The following is a 23,179-nucleotide window of genomic DNA, read 5'->3' as shown; positions in this document are numbered from 1 at the left end:
TAGGATGGGAGGCTGTCTACAAGGCTTTGTTCAATCATCAACTGAAAACAAGATAGACTTAAAGATTTAAAAATTGATATCGGTTCTCTAAAATGAGAATCGAGGAATCAATATTTTGAACCCAGGAATCAATATTTTGAACCCAGCCGTAATTGTAATTCCTAAATTTTAATCATAAAATTAATTCAATAAATTCTACAAAGCTCTAGCTCCTTACATGTTTGTTTATTAAACATTTTGGCTAATTTGATTATGCTTTTAGCTCATTTTATTTATGCAAAATTTCAAAATAATTCCCACAAAAAATGAAAATTCTACAGTTTCTGCCTGAGCCTAGCTGAAACAGAAACAATAAAACACAGAAACAACAAAAGATATCTCGATGTTACTCAGTTTTTTTTGTCCGAGTGACGCTACTTTTTGTTGGTCACTTTCTGCAGCATTTCACATAGTCCTGCCCACAACAAAGACTCATTGGATCGAACGCCTCTCCTCATGCATATTAATCATTATAATGACTTGATGTAATAATAAGTGACTGACACGTTGGTCTTAAAGCAATGTGCCAGGCGGTCATTGCATAGGCTACACATGCATTAGTGGGACTGAAAATCCATCACTTATCATTTTGGTGATCATTTCCCCGACATCTTTATTCATGTGTGTTTTTCCGTGTGTTTTTACACTGAGGCGAATTTAGGGTGGTAAGTACAGATGATAAATTGAAGATGCTTAACTGTCAAAATATTTGGAGCTTCCTACTTTTTTTCTTCCTTTTTTATAGTGGGAGAAGTGATTCTCTCTCTGTTCCGCCAAACACACACATACCTTCCACATTGTAACTGTGCACTCATAAAGCTTCTGTCTCATCCCTGTGGCATGATGTACATCTGCACAGAAAGGATAAAAACAGATGCTCCTGCTATCAAAACTTCACGAACCCTTTGCAACATTCAGTTAGATATGAAGCCATCCGTTGCACACAGCCAAATTACCGTCCACTTTCTCCTAATGCAGATATTAAAGATTGTGGTTTTCGTTTATGGGTTCACATGGTGTAAACATTTTTTATAAATCCTAATGTCTACTCAGCAAGTCTAAATATTTATTGTTTGAAAAACATGCACACTGGGGGTGGGTTATTTGAAGGCTAGTTGCTTGTTGGGATGCCAAACAATGAATTCAAATATAACCTTTTTGACCTTCAGTGAATAAACAAATTTGATGGAAATAATTTTGGTTTAAGTTTTGTCATTTAAAGCAAACTTGGTGGCCTTTCAAGTCAACCTGAAATCAAAATTGACCATATTAACTTGACAATTGACCTTTACTTAGCTGCATCAGCTTTTGATGTTTATAATCTTATAATATTAAAAGCTAAATAGCTTTCGTTCTCGTACTTTTATTTTGAATGCAAAATCACTAATGAAGTGGATGTGAGTAACTGTTGCTGTCATGACAGATCTATTTCAGAACCAGCCGCTATCAAAATAATCTGGCTACGGGCACGGGCCAGATATTGCTGGCGGGACAGTTTTCGCCTGTTGCTTGCCGACCACTGGCATATATGTCATCAATGAAAATCAAAAGCTGCTTCAAACACAGACAAGACTTTAACAAGAAATATTGATTCTTCTCATTTTTTCACTATCATTAATGTATGGTCCACATGAGAAATATTAAGCCGATAAATTAAGATTGTTGATTTTGACTTATCAGCATTGAGGTTGATTCAGCTCACGTTGTGTCTGAGAGAATTAATGCGGCACGCTCCGTCAGATGCCTAAAGCTCAATCATTTTTGCTTTCACTTCATTTTCAGGGAATAATTGACAGTGGTTTGAGACTCCTTCAGCAGCATAACTCTCATGCATGCGTGATATACACGGGCTCACCTTTTCGGGTGAAATATTTCTATGCAATGTAGAATTTATCTTGATCACCAACTCCATTTTTGCTAGCAAAAATGATAGAAAAAGATTCTAATTTCCTGTGATAATAAAATGAAGTAAATGAATAAGTAAATGAACTAGTAAAAAAATATGTAAATAATGATCAAACAAGTAAACTATTTATTGTTCTCACAGGCTGACTGATATAGGCTGATATAGGCAAAATGACTCTGGAGCGTATCGCCCAACATTACTATGCTCTGATTGGTCAGTCGGCCCAGTCTGTTGTGATTGGTCTGCCGCTTCCAGCACGTGACAAGAACACATACACCTATTACCAAATCTGAATTTTAGCTCTGGAGGCTTCCTTGATGCACAGTGATACGAACAGAGAGCATCAGTTTTCCGTATCAATTCCAATGTGAGTCCACATCTGTTTGAAGTGCATCAAAGTGGATTCACAGCACTCAAAACAGTGTCTTCTCAGCATTTAGACAAAATGTAGCTTCCAGTCTCAGCTACAACTACAGTGTTTGAGAGAGAGTTAAAGTAGCTAAATGTTGTTTGCAGGCGGCCAATGAAGACCATATGCTTGCATTATTAAAATTTGTGACATTGTTACTTAGGTATGTAACAGGAAGTGAGTCTGGAATTGGTTATGAGTATGACTAGTTTCAACAGTTCTGAGTCAATTCTTTCTTTTAGGAGACAATAACTTCATTTGTTATGCACTTTGATCTTGCAGATATTTTATATATTTACATATTTTACATATCTGTAAATGTAATTTCCTGTAAAGGATCATTAAAGTATCAACAAACAAACATTCACAAACAGCTATATTACACACTGCATGGAAGGTAATATTCGATAAAAGCATAATAGGGGCACTTTAAGGTTGTTTCATTCAGGTACCTCTATTAGAGCTTTTCACTCTTTTTGCACACATATATTCACACATACACATATAGACTCCTCCTGTTCAAAAGTTTTAAGTTTAAATGTTTGTGAAAGAAGTTTCTTATGCTCACAAAGCATTTATTTGATTAAAATTACAGTCAAACGGCAATATTGTAAAATAACCATTTTAATACATTTTCAAATTTAATTTATATATGTGATGGCAAACCTGTTCTTTCTAATATGCTGATTTGGTGCTCAACAAACATTTCTTATCAATGTTGAAAACAGTTGTGCTGCTTGATTTCTTTATGGAAACTGACATTTTCAGGAATCTTTGATTGAAAATTTTTGCAATATTATAAATGTCTTTAATGTCACTATTGATCAATTGAATGCGTCCTTGGTGAATAAAAGTATTATTTTATTTTACATAATATATCTTACTGAACACAAACTTTAGAACAGTAATGTATATTCAAAAACTTGAGAGAAGCAAGTCAAAATTCTCTGACCTCCTTTTCCATGACAACAGTAAACCAGTGCAGTTATGAAGTACCTTTCTCACAGTCAAAGAAATCTGTTATTACTCGTCTGGATCGATGTGAATAGCTGTTGTCAAGTTTGCCTCAGAGTTCTTTTCTTATCTTGAAGTCAGCCATCTCTCAAGTGCACAGAACATTGTCTCCATCTCAGCCACGCCACAGCCTCATAATCTGCTCATCGTCTCTAACCACAGGGGCTTGCACCATCACACGCCTCCGTTTGAGCCTTCTCAGAACAAGCGTGCTGTTAGGATGTACCAATGTCACACATGCCAACTCATCATGTGTTTGCTTGGGGAACTTTGACATGGTTGAATTTCAAAGCTTTCTACAGTACATTACTGCTGTATCCTTTTTGATTTAAAGTTGTGCATCCCCTACACACGCAGAGGAAGCTGAGCTGATGCGATTGTGGTCTCTGTCTGTTTGTTTGTCACCCACAGAAAATCAAGAGTGCTCGCAGCACGTGGTAAACGAGCGACTTGGGGAGCTCGTACGCGTGTTGAAGGTCGTCATTGGCAAACACCAGCCGCTGAACTCGTCGGAGATTCTTGGTGCTGCAGGCACCGTTATCGCCAAAGTCAAAGGTGAGCATCCTCTTTCAGCTCCGCCCCACTTAAGAATCAACAACTCAGAATTGATCTATAAAAAATGGTCTGTTCCATTGTTTGTGTATGCTTTCATAGCTTTTCTGGGTTCATCTGTGTTTGTTTTATTCAAATACAGAATTTGCTCCTCCAATCAATATCTTAATGCATTAAGCCACATTAAGAGTTAAGCATTAATCGTATAATAATAATTATGATTTAATATATATATATATATATATATATATATATATATATATATATATAGTTTTTTTGTTGTTGTTGTTGTTGTTGTTTTTTTTGTTTTGTTCCACTACTGCAAAACCTATTTGTAATACATCACTTTTTTAACTCTTGTTTCTGGCTCAAGTGTTAAATAATGTGAAGCAGTTGTTTTTGTACGGATGGCAGATGTATCATTCATTTGTTACGATTAATCTTATCTTTTGTTTTGCATCCATCAAGTTCCATAAAAACAAAACAAATGAAAATTCCTTTCATGTAAAAAAAAAAAAGAAGGGGAACAAGATTACCAACAAATAGACATTACTGGATGTTTATGAAATACTAATACATTTTGATGGTTGAATTTCCAAAACACTAACTACATTGTGATGTTTTCTCTAAAGACTCATAACATGATATTGATTTTGGTCATACTACCCACTCCTAGTCAGGATATTTTTTCTTCTGGCTAGTGCGCAGGAATGTTCATGTGTACATCAGTGTAGTTCACTGTTCAGATTGAGGTTGCTGAAGAGGGAACTGAGGTTTTCTGTGCTATATTGACATAGTGAATGTGTTTCTTATTGGTTATAAACATAATTCCCAGCTGTTTTTTTTACTTTGGCAGTATTGATTCAAGTGTTCGCTTTAAAGAATCCTCCTTTGCCACTAGAGGGCCAGTGACCCCATCTGAGCTTCCATGTGTCCTATACAAGGACAGGCTCTTGTGAAAAGGAAGTCTGAAGAGTTTAACAAAGAAGGTTAATCTGTGGATTGTGTCTTTTTTTGACTCATTGAGGCCTTTTTTATCTTTTTGAATAGGGAAGTTGAGAAGAAAGAGCGATCACCTCAGATATCCGCCTCAGGTTACCTGTAAGATCGACATTCCATTATGAGCGTCCCACTGTCACTTCAGCTTGCTTGCATTTTAACGCCCCACATTCAGCCGCCTTCTTTCTCTTGATGGAACGCTATGAACTTCAGGAAATCAGATGCACATTTTTCCTCCTCCCTTATGCTCTGTCCATGCGGTCCTCTCTCTCTTTTTAAAAAAAAAAACGCTGCATAGTTGAACGCTGAAGAATCTCTCAGGGGCGCAGCAATAAAAGTGTCAAGTGTCTCAAGTTATTGAAATTCTTTCTTCCCTCACCCAAGTCTTGTGCGAGTTAGTGGCATCCGAATCGCTGTTTTTTTATCTCTTTATATTTTAGCCTCTGATATGGAGAAGACTCTGTTATCTCAGGTATTTAATCTCATCTTATGACGCATTGCACCTGATAAAGTGATACCTGCATGTGTTTGAATGCCACAAGTATGTGGTAATAATCATTCTTAGTTTTTTTTTCTTAAAAAAAAAACAAACACGATTCTTTAATTCCTATTGACAGAATTTTAAAGAAGTCTGTCCAATGATGCAAAAAATGCTTTCAAGGTTTTTTCTTTGAGAGCCATTCCCAATCTGAATGTAGCCATTCCCAACCCGTATTTGAGCTGTGAAGGCGGCAGAAGTGGAAGCATTGTTGTGAAACTGCAGGATGTCCTGAGGAAGAAGTCAGCGTTCCATTGCAGGGGCCACTGAGCCGCCCACCTGCATTCAGAAGCAGAGAGGCATGCACCAGGAGCCACGCACCTCTCTCGCTCTCTCCAGCGCCATCTCCTCCTATGGGTGGCAGTTGAAGTTGGGGATTCCCATCTCTGCCGGCAGTTGCACCCATGTGGAACTGGAAACTACAGCTGAAGATGTTGCTTTTTTAAATTGCCTCGTCACTTTTTCTTGTATGGAAAAAGTGGAAGTCGAGCTTTATTGTGAACTAGGCTGTGGTGTTAGTTCCTGAATTTCTGAAGGAGTTATGCTTTTTGTTAATCTATGCTTTACCCTTTCGAACTTGGATATGACGGCAAGTGCAAGTTAAAGTTGTTGGTAAGTTGGGCGAAAGTTGTTTGAACGTCCTCTGAATGTTTTGAGAGTTCAGGCTTTTGTCAGTGTTTCCTGTAAAGGGGAGGTTCAGCTAGCAGACAGGAAGCTCTTGGTAAATGCACGTTTTTGCCTCTCGGAGACTTTACTTGCTGTCTGTCACAAATTCAACATCAATAGGATGTCAATTTATCTCTTAACTGCTCGAAACATGGACAATTAGCACCAATGTGGTCGGTCATCATTCAACTTCTTGAAAACAATGAAGAAAAGCATCCTTTGATTTATTTACATGCAAACTGTTCAACATTTGTGTTGTACTCTAGGGAAGCATGTCTTCAGTACAAAGCAGCATACGACTCTAAATAAGGAAGAAGCTAGAAGTTCCTTTTCTTTGGGCACCACAGTGTTCAAATTGAGTCTGACTTTAAAGCATATTAAAATTGGTTTCCTGTGAAAAGAGTGAATTATATATTATAGGAAAGTGTTGGATCTGCTCCTCGTCCTCAATAGCTATGGTGGTGCTCCCAGCTGTTGACAAATTCATATTGCCATAAACACTGTGAGATCTAGGTTTACGCCCCTGTTTCTCATCATCATCTAATAATAATTGTAATTTTGGTGCCTTTTGGCTCCACTTCTCATGTGGTTTTTCACTTCCCACAGGCGTGAACGTCAAAGAAGTCAATAAAGAAAACAAAGGCACTATATTTGGTGAGATATACACATCGATCGACACTTTGGCATTCACCTTTGGCAATGTGTGAGTACCGTAGCCCTCTCTTCAGTAATTAAACGTATATTATGCTCCGTATAGATTTACTTTCAGTTTCTATGTTCTGATTTTACAGCACACGTCAGCTGTGCATCTTGTAGTCACTCTCTTACTGTTAATTAAATGAACTTTTGCAGTGTTACTTTAAAGGGTTTGTTCACCCAAAAATTCTAATTCTATCAACAATGTCCTCATCCTCTTGTCGTTCTAAACCCATAAGACTTTCTTCATCTTTGAAACACAAATCTTAGAGGTAGTTGTCCCTCTATTGAAAGTCCAAAATGATGACTTAAAAAAAAGTTGAAGTAATACATGAACTAATACATATAAATCAAGCAATTTAATTCAAGTCTGCTTAATAGACACAATTATTTTTATATGATGAACTGATTAAATTTAGCTTTTTATTCACATATAAACATTGATCAGCGCACATACGTAGAGCACATCAAATATGGTCAACTGAAACTCAGCCATACTTGCGTGACACACAGGAACAAACCTCATTGGCTCTCACCCATCAATCAAGTATGTTTGAGCTTTTGTTTACCATATTTGATTTGCTTTCAATGGTTAGAAAAAAGGATCAGAGAATATAAAAAATATCTTCACTCATGTTTCAAATATTAAAGTTATGCAGGTTTGGAGTGACATAAGGGTGAGCAAATGATGACAGAATTTTCATTTTTGGGTGAACTATCCCTTTATACTGCTCATATTTTTATTTAAAATGATCTATTTTGTGATAATATTATTTGATTATTATATTTGTAAAAAACAACATAATATTATATTGTAAAAGTGTAATGTATGGTCAAGTTATGTTATGTGCAGTGTCCCAGCAGTGAATCGTCTTTTTTTTTCACTCAGAGTGTCTGACTTCCTTATGGGAGATGTGGACAGTGGCTCCAGGTTGGGGTACCCCCAATCCAGAAGAAGTTGTGTAAGTTGTCACCTTCATTGATTTTTTTAAAAACACTAGTCACAAGTTGAGCCTTCAAAGGTCCTTAAATAGTTCACACACAAAAAGTCATCATTTACTCACCCTCATGTTGTTCATACCCATGTGCTATTTTTTCATTGGAACAGCTCTTTTCCATACAACAACAGTTCATAGTGACCATGTCTGCCAATAAAAAGTACCATAAAAGGAGTCCTTATGACTTGTGTGCTGCGTTCTATGTGTTAGCCGTACGATAGTTTTATGTGAAAAGCAGACTGGAATTTTAGCCATTATTCACTATTTATAAACACAATTATCATATGGCTTTAGAAATGCACTACCATTCAAAAGTTTGGGGTTGATAAGATTTTTAAATGTTTTTAATGTTTTTGAAATGTATTTATTTGATTAAAACTATTATTACAGTTAAAACATTTTCTATTTTAATATAGAGTGTTATATTGCAAACCCTGTGATAGCAAAGATGAATTTTCAGCAGCCATTACTCCGGTATTAATTTTAATATGCTGATTTCAGGAAGCACTTTTTACTATTATCAATGTTGAAAACAGTTGTGCTTCTCAATATTTTTTTGTGGAAACTGTCATGCATTTTTGTCAGAATGCTTTGTTGAATAGAATGTTCAAACAGCATCAGAACAGCATTAATTTGAAATAGAAATCTTTAGTATTATTATAAATGTCTTTAATGTCACTTTTGTTCAATTTTTGTTGCATATTTGCTGAATAAAAGTATTAATTTCTTTAAAAAAAAAAAAATCAAAATTTAAGTCTCCAAACTATAAAGAGTAGTGTATAGTTGTATGGCCTAGTTTCATGGCATGTTTATGCCCTTTTTGGCGCTTAACAGTAGGGCTGGGCAAAAAAAATAGATATTTCGATGAATCATTTTTTAAAATGTGCTCGATTCAAAATCTATTCTCAACGGCCACGAAACGATTTTTTCCATATTCAGGGCTCGAATTTAGGCGCGGGTATTGCGCACAATTTTATTAATTCCTGCAGGTCTCCCATTTATACTGTGAGAAATTCACACAAACATTTATTCACTTGTAGATTGTATGGGTCAATTTAATCCACACAGATTATACAATCAAATCAATCATTTTAAAACTTTCTCTGAGATGCAATTTCACAAACATTGTGTGTGTTCAGCGGTGCTGCTCTCTGCACAAGGCAAGCGCCAAGCGCTGCAGGTGTCGATAAACACTTGCGTTTAGGAGTCGGGACATGACGGAATATTCACTTTCACAATCGGGCCAGCATTGCATCGAAACTAACGTTTATCATTTTCATGTCTTTTTAAGTTTTACCAGTTTAAACATTCAAGCGATTTTAAACTATCCAGTGCTCGCGCGCTCTCAGAGATGTTTTTTCACTGCGTGCACATACAGTAAAGCCTAAATCCGCCTCACAAACAGCCCACCAGTAACAAAAGTTCTTTTTCGCGGATTATATCGCTTTAATGGTCAAAAACATGCAAAATTATGTCAAAACTCTGGTCTTGGTGAGTAACCTCGTAAAGACAGTCGGTTATGTCTTAAATAAGCATAAAACGCGTGTGACAGACAGTGTAATGAAACAGTAATGAATCCGTGCACTAGTTCCTAAAGTGAACGCAGTCATATGTGTCTGTCATTAATTTTGTTGTCAAAACAACAAAATATAATTTTAATAGTAAGGAATCAGGATAAATAGCCTATGTATTTAACTTCGTCGGGACTAAAAGACTATCCAGTGTTATTTTACATCGGATTATTTTATTCAGTTTCTGTAGTATTTCTGACCTACCCAAAAACTTTTTTTATGTCTCTTTATTTGTATCTTTATTCTGTTGTATTTATTTGTGCTACTTTTTTCAATTTAATTCAAAGATTGAAATCAAGCTTCCACGTGTTGCATAAACTCTTAACAAAATTACCCCATTGTTAAAACAAACATTTTAAATGTAATAAAAAAATTTAACTGATATTTATTTATCTATCAATCTTAAACATAAAATAATCTGATCATGTTTGATCAAGGCATGTGACTGTTCTGACTTGTCCAATTTTCAGCATCAATTTTGCATCTTGCATCAAAATCCTGTCTATTCATTGTATGCAATTGAAATTAGGGGTGCACGATATATCGAATCAATATCGTTATCGCGATATAATGTTGCCCGATATCACTATCGAAAGTCGCACGATAATTATGCAATATATTTTTTTTATGCGTCCCATCCGACATGCAATTGAGCGGAAGTACGTAGGAGGGCGGAGCCAGGCTAGCGTGGAGCCTCCGCGGGAACATAAATCAGTGAAGAAATAGACTGAGATTACAAAACGAAGCGAAAGAAACGAAAGGACCTAAGAGAGAGCAAAGTGAGCAAAAGAAAGATCACAAAAGTAAGAAAATCAGTGTTGCTCAGGGAGAAGACGAAATAACAGAGATTGAAGAGGAAACTTTAGTTCCAGACGAAACTGGACAAGTGTAAATGCATCTGGTTGTTGAAAACACATTTGTAAATTTTACTCTTCCCAAAAATGCTAAAAAATAAACCTGTGGGAGCGTGTTATAGCCTATATGTAATATTATACTCAGATATGACGGCTGAGAAGCTGAGCATCTATTCATCAAGCCAACGAGCAAACTATCGCAAATCAAAGCGAAAGTAACTCGCAGACGGTTAACACACAATCATCATCATCATCATTAAAAGTAAATTGCCGCTCTCTCTTATTGCGGTATTTGATTTTGAATTTAGCTGATGATCAATAAAATGCAGCTCATATCTGTTGCGTCCGGTGACGTGAACTCCATTAAATCTGCATATAGCGCGGGAATTGAGGATCAGATTTATAGTCTATCCATTTTGTGAAAACACATTTATGTGACCAGGTGTAAATGGAATCGTTTTGATAAATCAGATAGCTATCCTATCTTAGAAAAAGCATGAAGTGGCCAGGTGCCGGGGAAAGTGCAAATTGCCTTCTAAAGGCGGTTGCACGGTTGTGCATGCTCAGTTATTTTTATACTGTAAAACATGTCCTGTTCTGTAGTAGACATGGTTATTATTTATTTAATTGACAGTCTGACTGTTGAAAATAAATCTAGTGTTGTAAGAATTTGTTTTATTTGTTATGAATCTATTTTGATGCGTTTTCCCATAACTTTTGTAAATTTACATATGTTTAAAAATATCGAAATTAATCTCGATATCGCAATATTCATTATCGATATCGCAATATCAATTTTTTTTCAATATCGTGCACCTCTAATTGAAATATAGAATTGGGTTCTGTTTTAATGTACCCAAGTGTACCTAAAATAAAAAGAGTTTAATATACAGGTTTGTGGCTCTTAATTTCTTTTTATTAATTAACCACTTGTAAACTTCACTGTTCACTGTTCTTTTTTATAAATATAGGATTTGTATTACATCTATATTCATTGAGTCGAATCGAGAATCGAAATAAAAAATCGAATCGGGAATCAAAATGGAATCGAATTGAGAGCTTGCGAATCGAAATCGAATCGAATTTGAACATCTGAATCGATACCCAGCCCTACTTAACAGGTGTGGTCACTATTAAATGTTGTATGGAAAAAAAACTGGATGAAGATTCTACAGAATTCTTCTTTTGTGTTCCACAGGGAAAAAAACAGCAACATATTTTTAGAACAAGCTTGACTAAATAATTACGTTTAATTTATTGGTGAACTATCCCTTTAAAGGTAGGGTAGGCAATGTTTTTCAGAAACACTTTTTGTTATACTGGTTAAAACTCTCTTTACATCCTGGTAGCAATCAATTATATAAGTGGTCTATATATATATATATATATATATATATATATATATATATATATATATATATATATATATATATATATATATATATATATATATATATATACATTCATCTTCTGTGGAAGTCTCAGGACCAAAAAATGTTTGTCCAGTAATTGCATATGGTTCGAAATGATACAATACCCTATCTACCCGTCAACCCAGGGAACTACACTGCGACCAAAATGGTCGCATATGCGACCTTTTGAAATGCCATTGCGACCCTAATTTTTAATGGGTCGCAAATGTATCACCGTTTGATTATTTTTGTACCTACCTAATGTTTTAGGCAATATGCTATGATTTACTATGAGCATTTATTAAAACAGAAATGTGTATTTTAAGAATACGTTTTATAACGCGCTCAGAGCATTCAACACATCAAGTTGGCTTCGCGGATTCGCGCTTGTTTAACTGAGAGAACGAGCAGAGAGAGTGAAAGCCCCAGTCGCGCGCGCGCGCTCTCTCTCCCTCCCTCGCTCATAATAATGAATTGAGTTGACTGAATATCTTTGAGAATACACGATGGTAAAAGGTCGGAAGACCGAAGGTTTTTTTTTTCTGAACTACCACTGGTTGTGAATTGTGCTAAAATAACGTTGCCTCATCTTCTCTGAAAAGCTTTCCACACATTCAGATGGCATAAACCACTCTTTCAATAAACAAAACAAAAAATCTATCTGGTGATGAAATGTTTTCTGTGTTGAGAAAAATCTTGTGCGATGTCCTAAACTGCCTGGATAATCACACAACGTGTGCCGTGGTCCGTTAATGACACGTCCGATTCGCGAACTGACTCCTTTGAACCGATTCACTTTAATGAATGGTTAAAATAACAACTGATCTGTCCAACACTGAACTCAAGAGTCATTCTAGAATGATTCATTCGTTCCAAGTAGAGCTATTCGAGTCATCTGGTGAAATTGTTTTTATATCGCAATATATATCGCAGAAAAATCAAATATCACAATGTAATTTTTTTACCAATATCGTGCAGGCCTACTGTAAATTCTGTGGGCCTTCAATTGCAGGACTGTCCAAATTTGTAACTGCGTCAAAACAATTCAAACACGAATCATTGAAGCTTCACAATGACATATTATATTTATTTTACTTTTCCTTAAGAGTTCAGAAGTCTGCCCATCTGTGCCAACCATAGCATGGTGAAATCCAAAAGAAATTAATTTAGCACTTTATTGTGTAGGCTACTGTATTTTCTATTGCAGTAAATCTATCCCAACCATTTTTAAAGAAAACAAGAAGGCATGTGTTTTAAAAGATGGAGAGTAAAATAAAAAGCACATCTGTATGCAATACAGTTTCACTATTGGTCATTATTATCCAGAGCGGCTTACTATATAAATAATTTGTGCGACCAAATCATGTTTTGCGCTAGTAACTGAAAAAGTTAGTAGCGCAAGTGCCACCAGTGGAAAATGTTAGTGTAGTTCCCTGCAACCTATGTATTTCCATACCTCCTCGCAGACATCACACGGCATCAGTGTGTTCCGTAAGCCGTTTATGCAGAACTGTAGACAGTCAATGAGCACCACAAACAAACAGCGGCCACCTTTTACAGTTCCTCTTGAACCAAAACAATGGGCTTATGCTGTGTAGTAACTACTGTAATCAAGAGATGGTGATGTTCTACCCGGAGCTGTTCACGTCCTCAGGTTCAGATTTATGTGCTTCTATGGCAAAACTATCAACGGCGAAATGAATCTCCAGCAGTCAGGTTGAACAAGCCAGCACTCTCTAAGTTGTTAACGTTCATTATTAATGTAATATTATGTGCTTTGAAACATGAGGTAATTTTAACACCTTAATTTACCGCTTTGCAGACTCTGCTCTGGTTATGCGTGTTCATGTATTTTGAAGAAAGCGTGGCTTTAGAGACACTCTGAAGGGAGGGTGGGATCTTATGATTTTAAAGTTGCTAGCCTCTCCTAAAATGCCTACCCTACCTTTAAGTTTCGATGTCTTATTTGAAAATACTGAAACCTGGCTGGCAACTTTGATTTAAAGAGCAGGGTTTTCAAGCTTTGATCGACCTATATGTTGAGAGACAAGATGAAAGAGAAGCACCTTCTCATCCCTCACCTCTGTAATCAAACTTCTCATCCCGTGTGAAACGTCTTTCCCTTTATCTCCTCTAGTCTTTTGATAACCTCTCTGAAGATTCACGGGGCTGCAGTCAAAATGATCTGGCAGGTAAATGGATTTCCTTTCTTCTTTATGTAGCCGCCTTTTACATTTTTCTATCACTGTTTTTATTGCAAAGATAGCAGGCTTGTGCCGTCGAGGTGTTGCAGTAAATCACAAAGCTCATTTTATGTGCCCCTGAACAGAAATGCAAACTCTGAGTTTGAAGTTAACTTTAAGTTTTCTAGTTTAATCAAACCACACATGATAGGTGTTGTTCTAGCAGAGAGCCAGATGAGCAGTACTGACTTGTGACATAAAGGACAAGAGAGCTCTACACACCCCATACCTTCACACTTGTGTTGTTTTTCATATAGTCTAACATTCTTCTTGTTTGCCAAATGGTTGACATTCTTTGGGGTTTTTTTTGGACATTTGTGTGAGGAATGGGAACCACATGTGGCTTATTGGGCGGGGTGCTTGGATCCAGCGTGGCTGAGCTGCGTGTCAGTGCATTTGACGAAGGTTAAGCAGAGATTTTATGAGATGATCTCACACACTCATGCCACGCAATATATCGTACATGCATCTAATGCGAACACAGATTAGTGTCAGTTTTAGAAACATCTCTTATGGGAAACGTGGAGACTATTTAGTTCTCAAGCAAGTCTGCCACCAATTTGAGGGCTGTCGCCGCCTTTAATAAGACTAACTTGTAAAATGTGCCTTGTGACGTTTGGCCTATAAACCAAATAAGGCGGTAACATTTAATAGTAGATTTTAAATTACAGTTTTAGAGAGCGCAGAGACGAGGTTGAGGAAATATAAATGTCTTCAAAGGGCACATCTGTGCATTTTTAGCAATCTTTTTAAACAATGTGGAGCGTTTGTGTATTTTCTGTATGAGCGTGTTCATATGCGGTGTTCTGGGTGTGTTTCCAGATCGTGCTCTGTCTCCAGAGCTGTCCACTGTGGAGCAGGTGGACCTCCTCCTGCTGAAGAATGACAGTGGAGTAGAGTCGGCCTTGCTCTATGCCAAGGCCTGGTCCAAATACACCAAAGACGTGTTGGCCTGGGTGGAGAAACGCCTCAGCTTGGGTAAGTCCATTCTTAAAGCCTGATCTTACTTGTTTGGAGTCTTCTAGGTTGATCTTTAGTGTTTAATGTGGTCTTTCTGTGTTTGACAGACATGGAATGTGCAAAAGGTTTTGCCAAGATGGCAGAATCTGCAAAGGCAGTAGCAAGTCAGCAGGTGATGGTCTTTTTAGTATGTTGTTTTGATCAAAGATGATGCTCAAACATATAGGGTTAGTACGATTATTTATAAAGGATGGATTAAATTGATCAAAAGTGACAGTAAAGGCATTTATAAGGTTACAAAAGATAACATTAAAAGAAATGCTGTTCTTTTGTCTATCACTGTTCACTGAAATGTAAAGCAGCACAACTGTTTTCAACATAATAATAATAATAAATGTTTCTTGAGCATCAAATCAGCATATTAGAATGATTTCTGCTGGATCATGTGACACTGAAGACTGGAGTAATGATGCTGAAAATTCAGCTTTGTCTTTGTCAGGAATTAATTGCATTTTTTAAAAATCGTACTGACCCCAAACTTTTGAACGTTATTGTATTTGGTTTTGGACCTCTAAGTGACATTATTGTGTGACACTGTGTGTCTTTATCTAAAGGACTACATGCCATTCCGGGATATTTACATCTCTGCCTTTAAAAATGAGATCGAGTACAATCATGTTCTGCTCCAAACGGCTACAGCTCTTCAAACCAACAAATTCATACAGGTATATTCAGTTGACTCTGCTGTATACTTTTAGCTAACTATTCAACAAATCATTTCCTATAATTCCATAAAAATTCACATAATTCCAACAGCCACTGTTGGCCCGCAAGAATGACCTGGACAAGCAGAGGAAAGAGATAAAGGAACAATGGCAAAGAGAGCTGAAGAAAACGGTACCTATGATTACTTGAATTTCATCACTAACGTTTCTTAAGAACGATAGCGCTTTATAACCCATGCGTGTTTTCAGAGCGAGGCTGAGAACGCTCTGAAGAAGGCTCGTCTGCTGAAGGTGCAGAAGAGAGAGGAGTACGAGAAGGCACGCAGCTCCACCAGCCGCACCGAGGAGGAGCAGCCAACAGCAGGAGGCAGGACTCTGGAGAAGAAACGGAGGGTGGAGGAAGAGGCCCTACAGAAGGTACTGCAGAAAGTGCTCTATAAAGAAGTTTTTAAATCTCTAAATTCAACTCCAACACCGTCACAGACTGCACAAACACACACACACCCTTGCTTTTATTGTCATTGTTTACTGGGCATCTAAGTGGCAATAAGAAACAGAGTTTGTGGGAATTCATTTGATTTTTCTTAACATCTGATGCACTGAAAATGTGGCCATATAATCTAAACATTACTGTTGCTATAACAACTCTAGCAACTACATAGTATCACACTAAATGCCACTCAGTACACCGTAGCAAATGGGAGAGCACTTTCTTCATAAAATGTTACATTTTTGTAAACCTTGGTTTGGTTTGGTGCTGCTAATGACATACTGCGGCTTAAAACAGGCTAGTACAATCACTATGATTTTATTTTGTTTGTCTCACGGTCTGTTTCTGTGGTGACTCCAGGCAGAGGAAGCGCAGGAGCAGTATAAAGCATGTGTGGCTGATCTAGAGGCAAAGAAAGTCGGCTTGTCAAGCTCTAAGAGTGAGATCCTCACTCAGATTCGGAAGCTGGTCTTCCAATGCGACCTGACTCTCAAAGCGGTCTGTATCACTACATCACTTTTTAACACTACAGTTCAAAAGTTTGGGGTCTGTGAGATTTTATTTGATAAAAAATACAGCAAAACAGTAATATTGTGAAATATTATTACATTTGAAAATGATTTTAGAATGATATTTGTTCCTGTGATAGTCATTACTCCAGTCTTGAGTGTCACATGATCCTTCAGAAATCATTCTAATATGCTGATTTGCGGCTCAAGAAACATTTCTCATTATCAATGTTGAAAACAGTTGTTCTGCTAATTTTTTTTGTTGAGGAAACCATGATAATTTTTTTTTCAGGATTCTTTGATAATAAGTTCAAAAGGCCAACATTATAAACTTTTTATCCTTTTCATCCTTGCTGAAAGTATTTATTTATGTCAAAACATAATTCTTATTGAACACCATCTTTTAAATGGTTGTGTTAATATTGAAAAGACTTTTCAAGATTTAGTTTTTTTCCTATTATTGCATACTGACTATTCTCATGAACTCTTGTAGGTGACAGTGAACTGGTTCCAGATGCAGCAGGCTCAGACTGTGCCTCTATCTGTAAACTACCAAGCTCTAAGTGAACAGGCCAAGAAATATGAGCCAGGCCAGCGCTACTCTGAGTTTGTGTGCAGCTTGCCTAAAGAGCGAGTGTGGCTGGCGTCTCTGTCTCAGGACATCACCACTTCCTCAAAAACTGGGTTAGTCCACACTCAAGTTTCCATGCAAGCCATGCATTGTTTGCATCTTCCTCAGGAAGAATGATGAACGAAACAAGGGTTGTTCTTGGCTGATTGTTTACCCAAGTTCTGCTGTCTGTAATCACTACGCTGTGCAAACTCTGCTTTTCAGCTTGACCTCTGAATCACACCCATGTACAAACATACTGGCCAGTGCTATCACATCTCTTTACAGTGCATTCAGATCTCACACTTGCCTTTTTAGTAAGCTATTTCAAAATCAGCAGAGATCTTGCACAGCCTGTTTTGGTATTTTTATAAAGCATGCTTTAACAAGTTTCTTTCCTTTTCAGAATGTCCCTTCATGAGAGGTCCCAGAGCAGCACCCGCTCATCCCATGGGAATCTGTCACAGGGTTCTGTTACCTCTGCGGATAACCACAGTGCAGATGAGGTCGAGGTACACCCCTGCAAGACCAAGATCGCAGAGAGACGGTCCAATAGTAGTATAGACATGCAAGGTAGGAGATGATGTATCTTTGTTAATAAAGATCTAGGCTGGTGACTAAAAGTTTGTAGGTTTACAATGATACGTTTCTGTGGCACTAAATGAAATGAGAACAATAATGACATAATTCCCCTTCTACCACTGTAATTCTGGCCCAAACTCACACAATTGGTTGAGCCAAAGTTGCAACTTCAGGCTGTCTTTACACTCTTTGGGGGACATCAACCTACTCAACTTGCATTTGTTATACTCTAAAACACCAAGACATTTATTTTCTTTCCAGTTAAACAAAATCCTAAGATGTTTGCAACTATGAGGCACATTTGTTTGGAAAGCTTCAATCTTATGTACAGGTTATTAGTTTTATGACCACTGTGGGTTTTTTACCCAGCGCTGGCCGTTCAAAGCAGTCAGGATTAAGGTCCAAACCCAGATCGGCTCTCCGCTTCCAAAAAGTCCCTGGTGCTATGACATCATCAGACTGCTGGATTACAGCCTGCCATCCATTTCAGGCTGGATGACTAAACTAAAGAATTAAGAACATCAGTTGAAAGCTATGAACTGAATGAAACATTCAAGCAGACTGATTCCCCCAAACACAAACAGAACTTTCTCCCTCAGTTTAATGGAGACTAGAGATTTCGAATGGAAAGTTAATTCTAAGGTTAATTCTGTGTGTTGTAGCGTTAAGGACGCAGGGTTCACAGCGGGCCTGGAGCTCAGGCAGTGCTGGTGGTGGAGGGATGTGCAGTGACTCAGAGAGTGCTGGGGGAAGCAGCGAGTCTCGCTCCATGGACTCCCCCACAGCCAGTCCAGGTGCTTTTTCTGACACACATTTCATCCTACTCTCCGTTTCACAATATGGGACGTGTCTTATGTATGAAATACTTTATTTAAAATATATCACAAGTACATCTAAAAATGGCTTCTTATATCTGTTCATTTTCTGTGTAATATTTATTTATTCATTCATTCATTTAACCTTGTTCTTGCCAAAAATAGCCTTCTTCACTGGCATTAAACAATATACTATTATTTTCCTATTATTTATTTATTGACTGATTTCGTTCATTAATTTAGTCATTCATTCTGTTCTGACATTAAACAATATACTACTGCTTCTACTATTTTTTCGTATTTTTGTTTTATTTTTCATGCCAAAATTACCACAGAAAGTATACATTTTATTGTTTAGGAACAGATTTTTATAAATGTCATAAAAACATATTTTTCATTAAATAATTTACAACAGATAATTTATAATGTTTGTAATGTGCAATTGTTGCTGGAAATTTAAAAAGCTGTTGTGGCAGTTATCATTTCATGAATGCAAAACCTCATTTACATCAGCCAGCCAGACAACGTGACCTTAGTGACATAGTTGCATCTGCAGAATTTAACATAATTTGCTGAACAACGTTCACAACATCACAGGAAACGAGGCATAAAAACATGTGTGTGATCAACAAATCGTTGGGATGTGAGAATATAAGCAATGACCTTATCAGGCATGTGACAGTTTTGCCAGACATCCTGAAATGCTTTCACTCTGACCAGGGGCATCAGCCATTCATATGGTTGAGCCCTGTATATATTATATCCTAAACAGAAGTTCCTCTAAAAATATTGCTGTTTTAGGCACGTTTGTAAGTTTTGCTTGTAAAGTGGTTGACCTAGTTCTCATTGGACAGGACAGAGAAGTGCTCCGCCGGACGGAAGTATCTAATGTGTGTGTTTGTGTGTCTTCATGCTAAAGGGGATTTTAAACGCAGGCTTCCCAGAACTCCCTCAACTGGTACCATGTCTTCTGCAGATGACCTTGATGAGAGGGAACCACCTTCCCCGTTAGATAATGGTTGGTATTACAAACTGAATAGCGTGATTGTGGCCGTCTGTGTTCATAGATGTGTGAGACCACACGCAAGTGCTGAATTGCTCGCACCCATGTTTTTCTCTCTGTGCAGCTGTACAGATGGGCTTAGTGTTGACACTGGCGAAATGCCACAGTTAGCAGTTCCTGTCTCTCCACCAAAAGTGTTACATTTCAGTAATAATTGTTGAATATTTTAGACATGTTAGACTTAGGAAATACATTTGAGGAAATGGAGAGAGGGTTGTGCTTCCTCAAAAGTACCAAAAGACATTCATTAAATCGGAATACAAAACCGGAATCACTACATTTCTTTTAGTTCCCATCCCCACTCACATTTAAGAGTCTTGCTTATCCCATTTCCAAACCAGAACTTTGTTGATGGGCCAGAAGAGTGTTTTTAAACTATCGAAACCTATTGTCTTCTCTCGTCTCAGGCCTCTCTGAGATGGTGTTGGAAGCAGCCAGTTCTCCCGGCCCTTTCCGCAATACTCAGATGTCAAAAGCAGCGCACACCCACAAGTTGCGGAAACTGAGAGCGCCTTCCAAATGCAGAGAGTGTGACAGTCTGGTGGTGTTCCACGGGGCTGAGTGTGAAGAGGTACGTCATCATCATCAACACCCACACTGATTCAGCTCACATTGTTCAGTAGAGCCGTTTGTCATTCTATAATCTCTTATTCCATAGTGCTCCTTGGCCTGTCATAAGAAATGCCTGGAGACTCTTGCCATTCAGTGTGGTCACAAGAAGCTCCATGGCAGACTGCACCTGTTCGGGATTGACTTCGCCCAAGTAGCTAAGAACAGTCCCGACGGCATCCCCTTCATCATAAAAAAATGTACCTCGGAAATCGAGAGTCGTGCCCTGAACATTAAGGTAAAGAAGTGAGATGCAACTTTAATTCACATTGCTTTAATTCAATGCTTGAGTCATCTTGTTAATGACGCCTACTTTCGGTGCATTTCAAGGGCATTTATCGTGTGAATGGGGCGAAGTCTCGTGTGGAAAAACTGTGCCAGGCCTTTGAGAATGGAAAGGACTTAGTGGAGCTTTCTGACCTCCACCCACATGACATAAGCAACGTGCTCAAGCTTTACCTAAGACAGGTGTGGTGGGACAAATCATGTCTTTATGAAACTTGACATATTAGAGTGCAACAGTGCCCAGCCGGTTTTTCAGTGTCCATGGTTTCAGATTTTTTTTCGAAGTCTTCATTAAAGTTATAAACCATGAACCAGCTTTTAGTTGAATTACAACATTACAAACTTTGTTTTGAAGCAAAACAAGTATTTGAAAATCAAATAAAAAGCCAAAGCTACAAGATTGTATGCTTAATGACTTTAATAAGGTAAATAATTCAACCTAATGAAGCATTGCAAATTACAGTAATACTTCCTATCCTTTTATGTATTGTAGCAGTTACCCACGTGTGTGGTGAATGTGAATGTAATGAAATGTGATGTGTGTAATTTATGTAAAGCATTGTGAGAGAGTAGTTAACCGTCTTGATTACATTATTCACAGTGCTTCATGGCAGTGGGCGGAGCTAACAAGATCTTTTGGCATGGTTTGCTTGTTGCGATTCTTTGATTGGTGGAGATTGATTTCTTTGCAGAATCATTGAGTTTTTCACCAGGAATTTAGCTGTTAAACATGATTATTTAAAAAGTAAGTTGAAATAAAGTGGGCTGATGGCTTCAACAAAAGCATATACCATCGATTAACAACCTTGTAGATCACAGTAGGTCTTCTTTTTTGGTTTATACATTAAAAATCATTTCCTTATAGAGAAAATTAATGGGATTTTTACTAGCAGGAAGCCACTTTTCAGAAGTAAAAAACTCCATTAAATTTCTCCATGGGTAAATAGATTTTTAATGCTAACTCATAAAGCTTTAAAGAAAGCCATACTGTGAGCTACGTGGTTGATAATAAATAGCATTTGCTTCTGTTGAAGCTGTTAGTCCACATTATTTCAACTTACTTTTCAAATAATCGTGTTTAAAAGGGAAATCGTGGTGAAAAAAAGCAAAATGAGCCAAAGGATCTGGTTAGTTCTGCCAACTCCCATGAAGCACTGAATAATGTAATAAAGTTAAGATGTTATCAAATACTTAACGTTTAAGTATATATGAATATTTTGCAATAAACTTAAAATATATTATTTTTATATAAATAATCAACATCTTTAAATGAGTAGTTTTAAATTTCTTTGTTTTTAATTTGATTATGCTGTTTGCAATGCTAATAGGATTGTAGTTAGTTATATCACTAAAGCATTAAATATAATTTTTAGTCTTGTACCTTTGTATTTTTGTCAGATTTTCAAATACTTTTTTGCTTCAAATCAATGTTTGTAATGTTATGATTCACCTCATAGCTGGTTGGCTTGGTTCATGGCTTATAACGCTTTAACAAAGTCTTTTTAAAATCCCTATGGGAGAAATGAATGGAAAATATACTTATGGAACAACGCCACTGTTCTACTCTGTAGGCTTCCATTGCTTTTCTCATTTAGAATTTTTATTTATTTATTTTGTTACTTTTTGTTGATCGACATTGCCTGTAAAAAATAATAATGTTTTTTTTTTTTCAGTTGCCTGAGCCGTTGATTCTGTATCGGTATTATAATGATGTCATTGGGCTGGCAAAAGAGACACAGAACCTGGATGAGACTGACTCTGCTAAAGAGAAATCACCAGGAGAGCAGCTGTGCTTCAGCATTGAGCTTAAAAGAGTGCTCTTCAAAATTAGAGACCTCCTTCGCCAGCTTCCTGCAGCCCATTACAGAACCCTGCAGTTCCTCATCACACATCTGCACAGGTAAGCTAACACAAACCAGAAACATAAGCATCTGTAAAATAAAATGAATGTAGCAAAAAGCAGGAATCCATTGTCTGAATCTGTTTTCATTGCTTTTTGCTTGAAGCCCTTAAATATGTTTAGTGAGAGTGTAATATAAATCCACCACTCTAAAACATCATTGTCCTGCAGAGTAACAGAGCAATCTGAGGAGAACAAGATGACTGCTAGTAACCTGGGTATCATCTTCGGTCCCACGCTCATCAAGCCAAGGCAGTTGGAGGCGGAAGTGTCGCTGTCCTCTCTGGTTGACTACCCCCACCAGGCCCGCATGGTGGAACTGCTCATCAGTTACCACCAGATGATCTTTGATGTCCCCCTCAGCCCTGTGTCTCCCACCAGTCCTACGGCATCACATGCTTCACTTGTGCCCAACATCCAGGACAAAGAGCCAAAACTCAGCCGCCACTCCCGATCTCTCATGGATATCAAAGAGGTGAGATGGGCCAGAGAACGGAAGCTAGACCTCACTTGCTTTAAGGACATTTTTAGGAAAAGTTAGCATTTATGATCTGAGATCTGTGTTTATTCTTCATACAGAGTGCGAAAGTCTACAAGAGACAGTCGTCTGTGATTACCTCTGCACAGCTTATGGAGGAAGTGAAGGAGATGAAGACAGGGGATGATAGAGCGCAAACACCTGGTTAGTATGAGTGTCTCTGCTCATCTTTGGTAAAATCTAAACTGATGAACCA

General features: G+C 37.5%; 1 protein-coding gene across 4 annotated transcripts in view; it reads left to right on the top strand.

Moving 5' to 3' along the window:
* The window catches only part of arhgap29b (Rho GTPase activating protein 29b), a 46,553-nt gene that overhangs the window by 20,749 nt on the left and 2,625 nt on the right, over positions 1–23,179 (top strand). The window contains exons 3-22 of one of the 4 annotated variants that reach the window (XM_077225395.1): positions 3,780–3,923; positions 6,730–6,826; positions 7,709–7,781; positions 13,792–13,846; positions 14,720–14,875; positions 14,965–15,029; positions 15,472–15,582; positions 15,674–15,754; positions 15,832–15,999; positions 16,433–16,570; positions 17,075–17,265; positions 17,598–17,764; positions 18,436–18,567; positions 19,508–19,606; positions 20,059–20,222; positions 20,310–20,498; positions 20,591–20,728; positions 22,219–22,445; positions 22,617–22,920; positions 23,025–23,127. In XM_077225395.1, the coding sequence (XP_077081510.1) occupies positions 3,780–3,923; positions 6,730–6,826; positions 7,709–7,781; positions 13,792–13,846; positions 14,720–14,875; positions 14,965–15,029; positions 15,472–15,582; positions 15,674–15,754; positions 15,832–15,999; positions 16,433–16,570; positions 17,075–17,265; positions 17,598–17,764; positions 18,436–18,567; positions 19,508–19,606; positions 20,059–20,222; positions 20,310–20,498; positions 20,591–20,728; positions 22,219–22,445; positions 22,617–22,920; positions 23,025–23,127 (2,802 nt within the window). Of the gene's footprint in view, positions 1–3,779; positions 3,924–5,739; positions 6,070–6,729; positions 6,827–7,708; positions 7,782–13,791; positions 13,847–14,719; positions 14,876–14,964; positions 15,030–15,471; positions 15,583–15,673; positions 15,755–15,831; positions 16,000–16,432; positions 16,571–17,074; positions 17,266–17,597; positions 17,765–18,435; positions 18,568–19,507; positions 19,607–20,058; positions 20,223–20,309; positions 20,499–20,590; positions 20,729–22,218; positions 22,446–22,616; positions 22,921–23,024; positions 23,128–23,179 lie in introns of those variants that run through there. The other 3 variants (XM_077225413.1, XM_077225405.1, XM_077225421.1) reach the window with 3 other exon arrangements.

This window comes from Siphateles boraxobius, unplaced genomic scaffold (genome assembly GCF_051911475.1).
Source record: "Siphateles boraxobius isolate OS27281-9 unplaced genomic scaffold, OSU_SipBor_1 1, whole genome shotgun sequence".
Classification (NCBI taxonomy): domain Eukaryota; kingdom Metazoa; phylum Chordata; class Actinopteri; order Cypriniformes; family Leuciscidae; genus Siphateles; species Siphateles boraxobius.
Note: the sequence above shows the minus strand (reverse complement) of the source record. Positions and strands in the feature narration are given on the sequence as shown.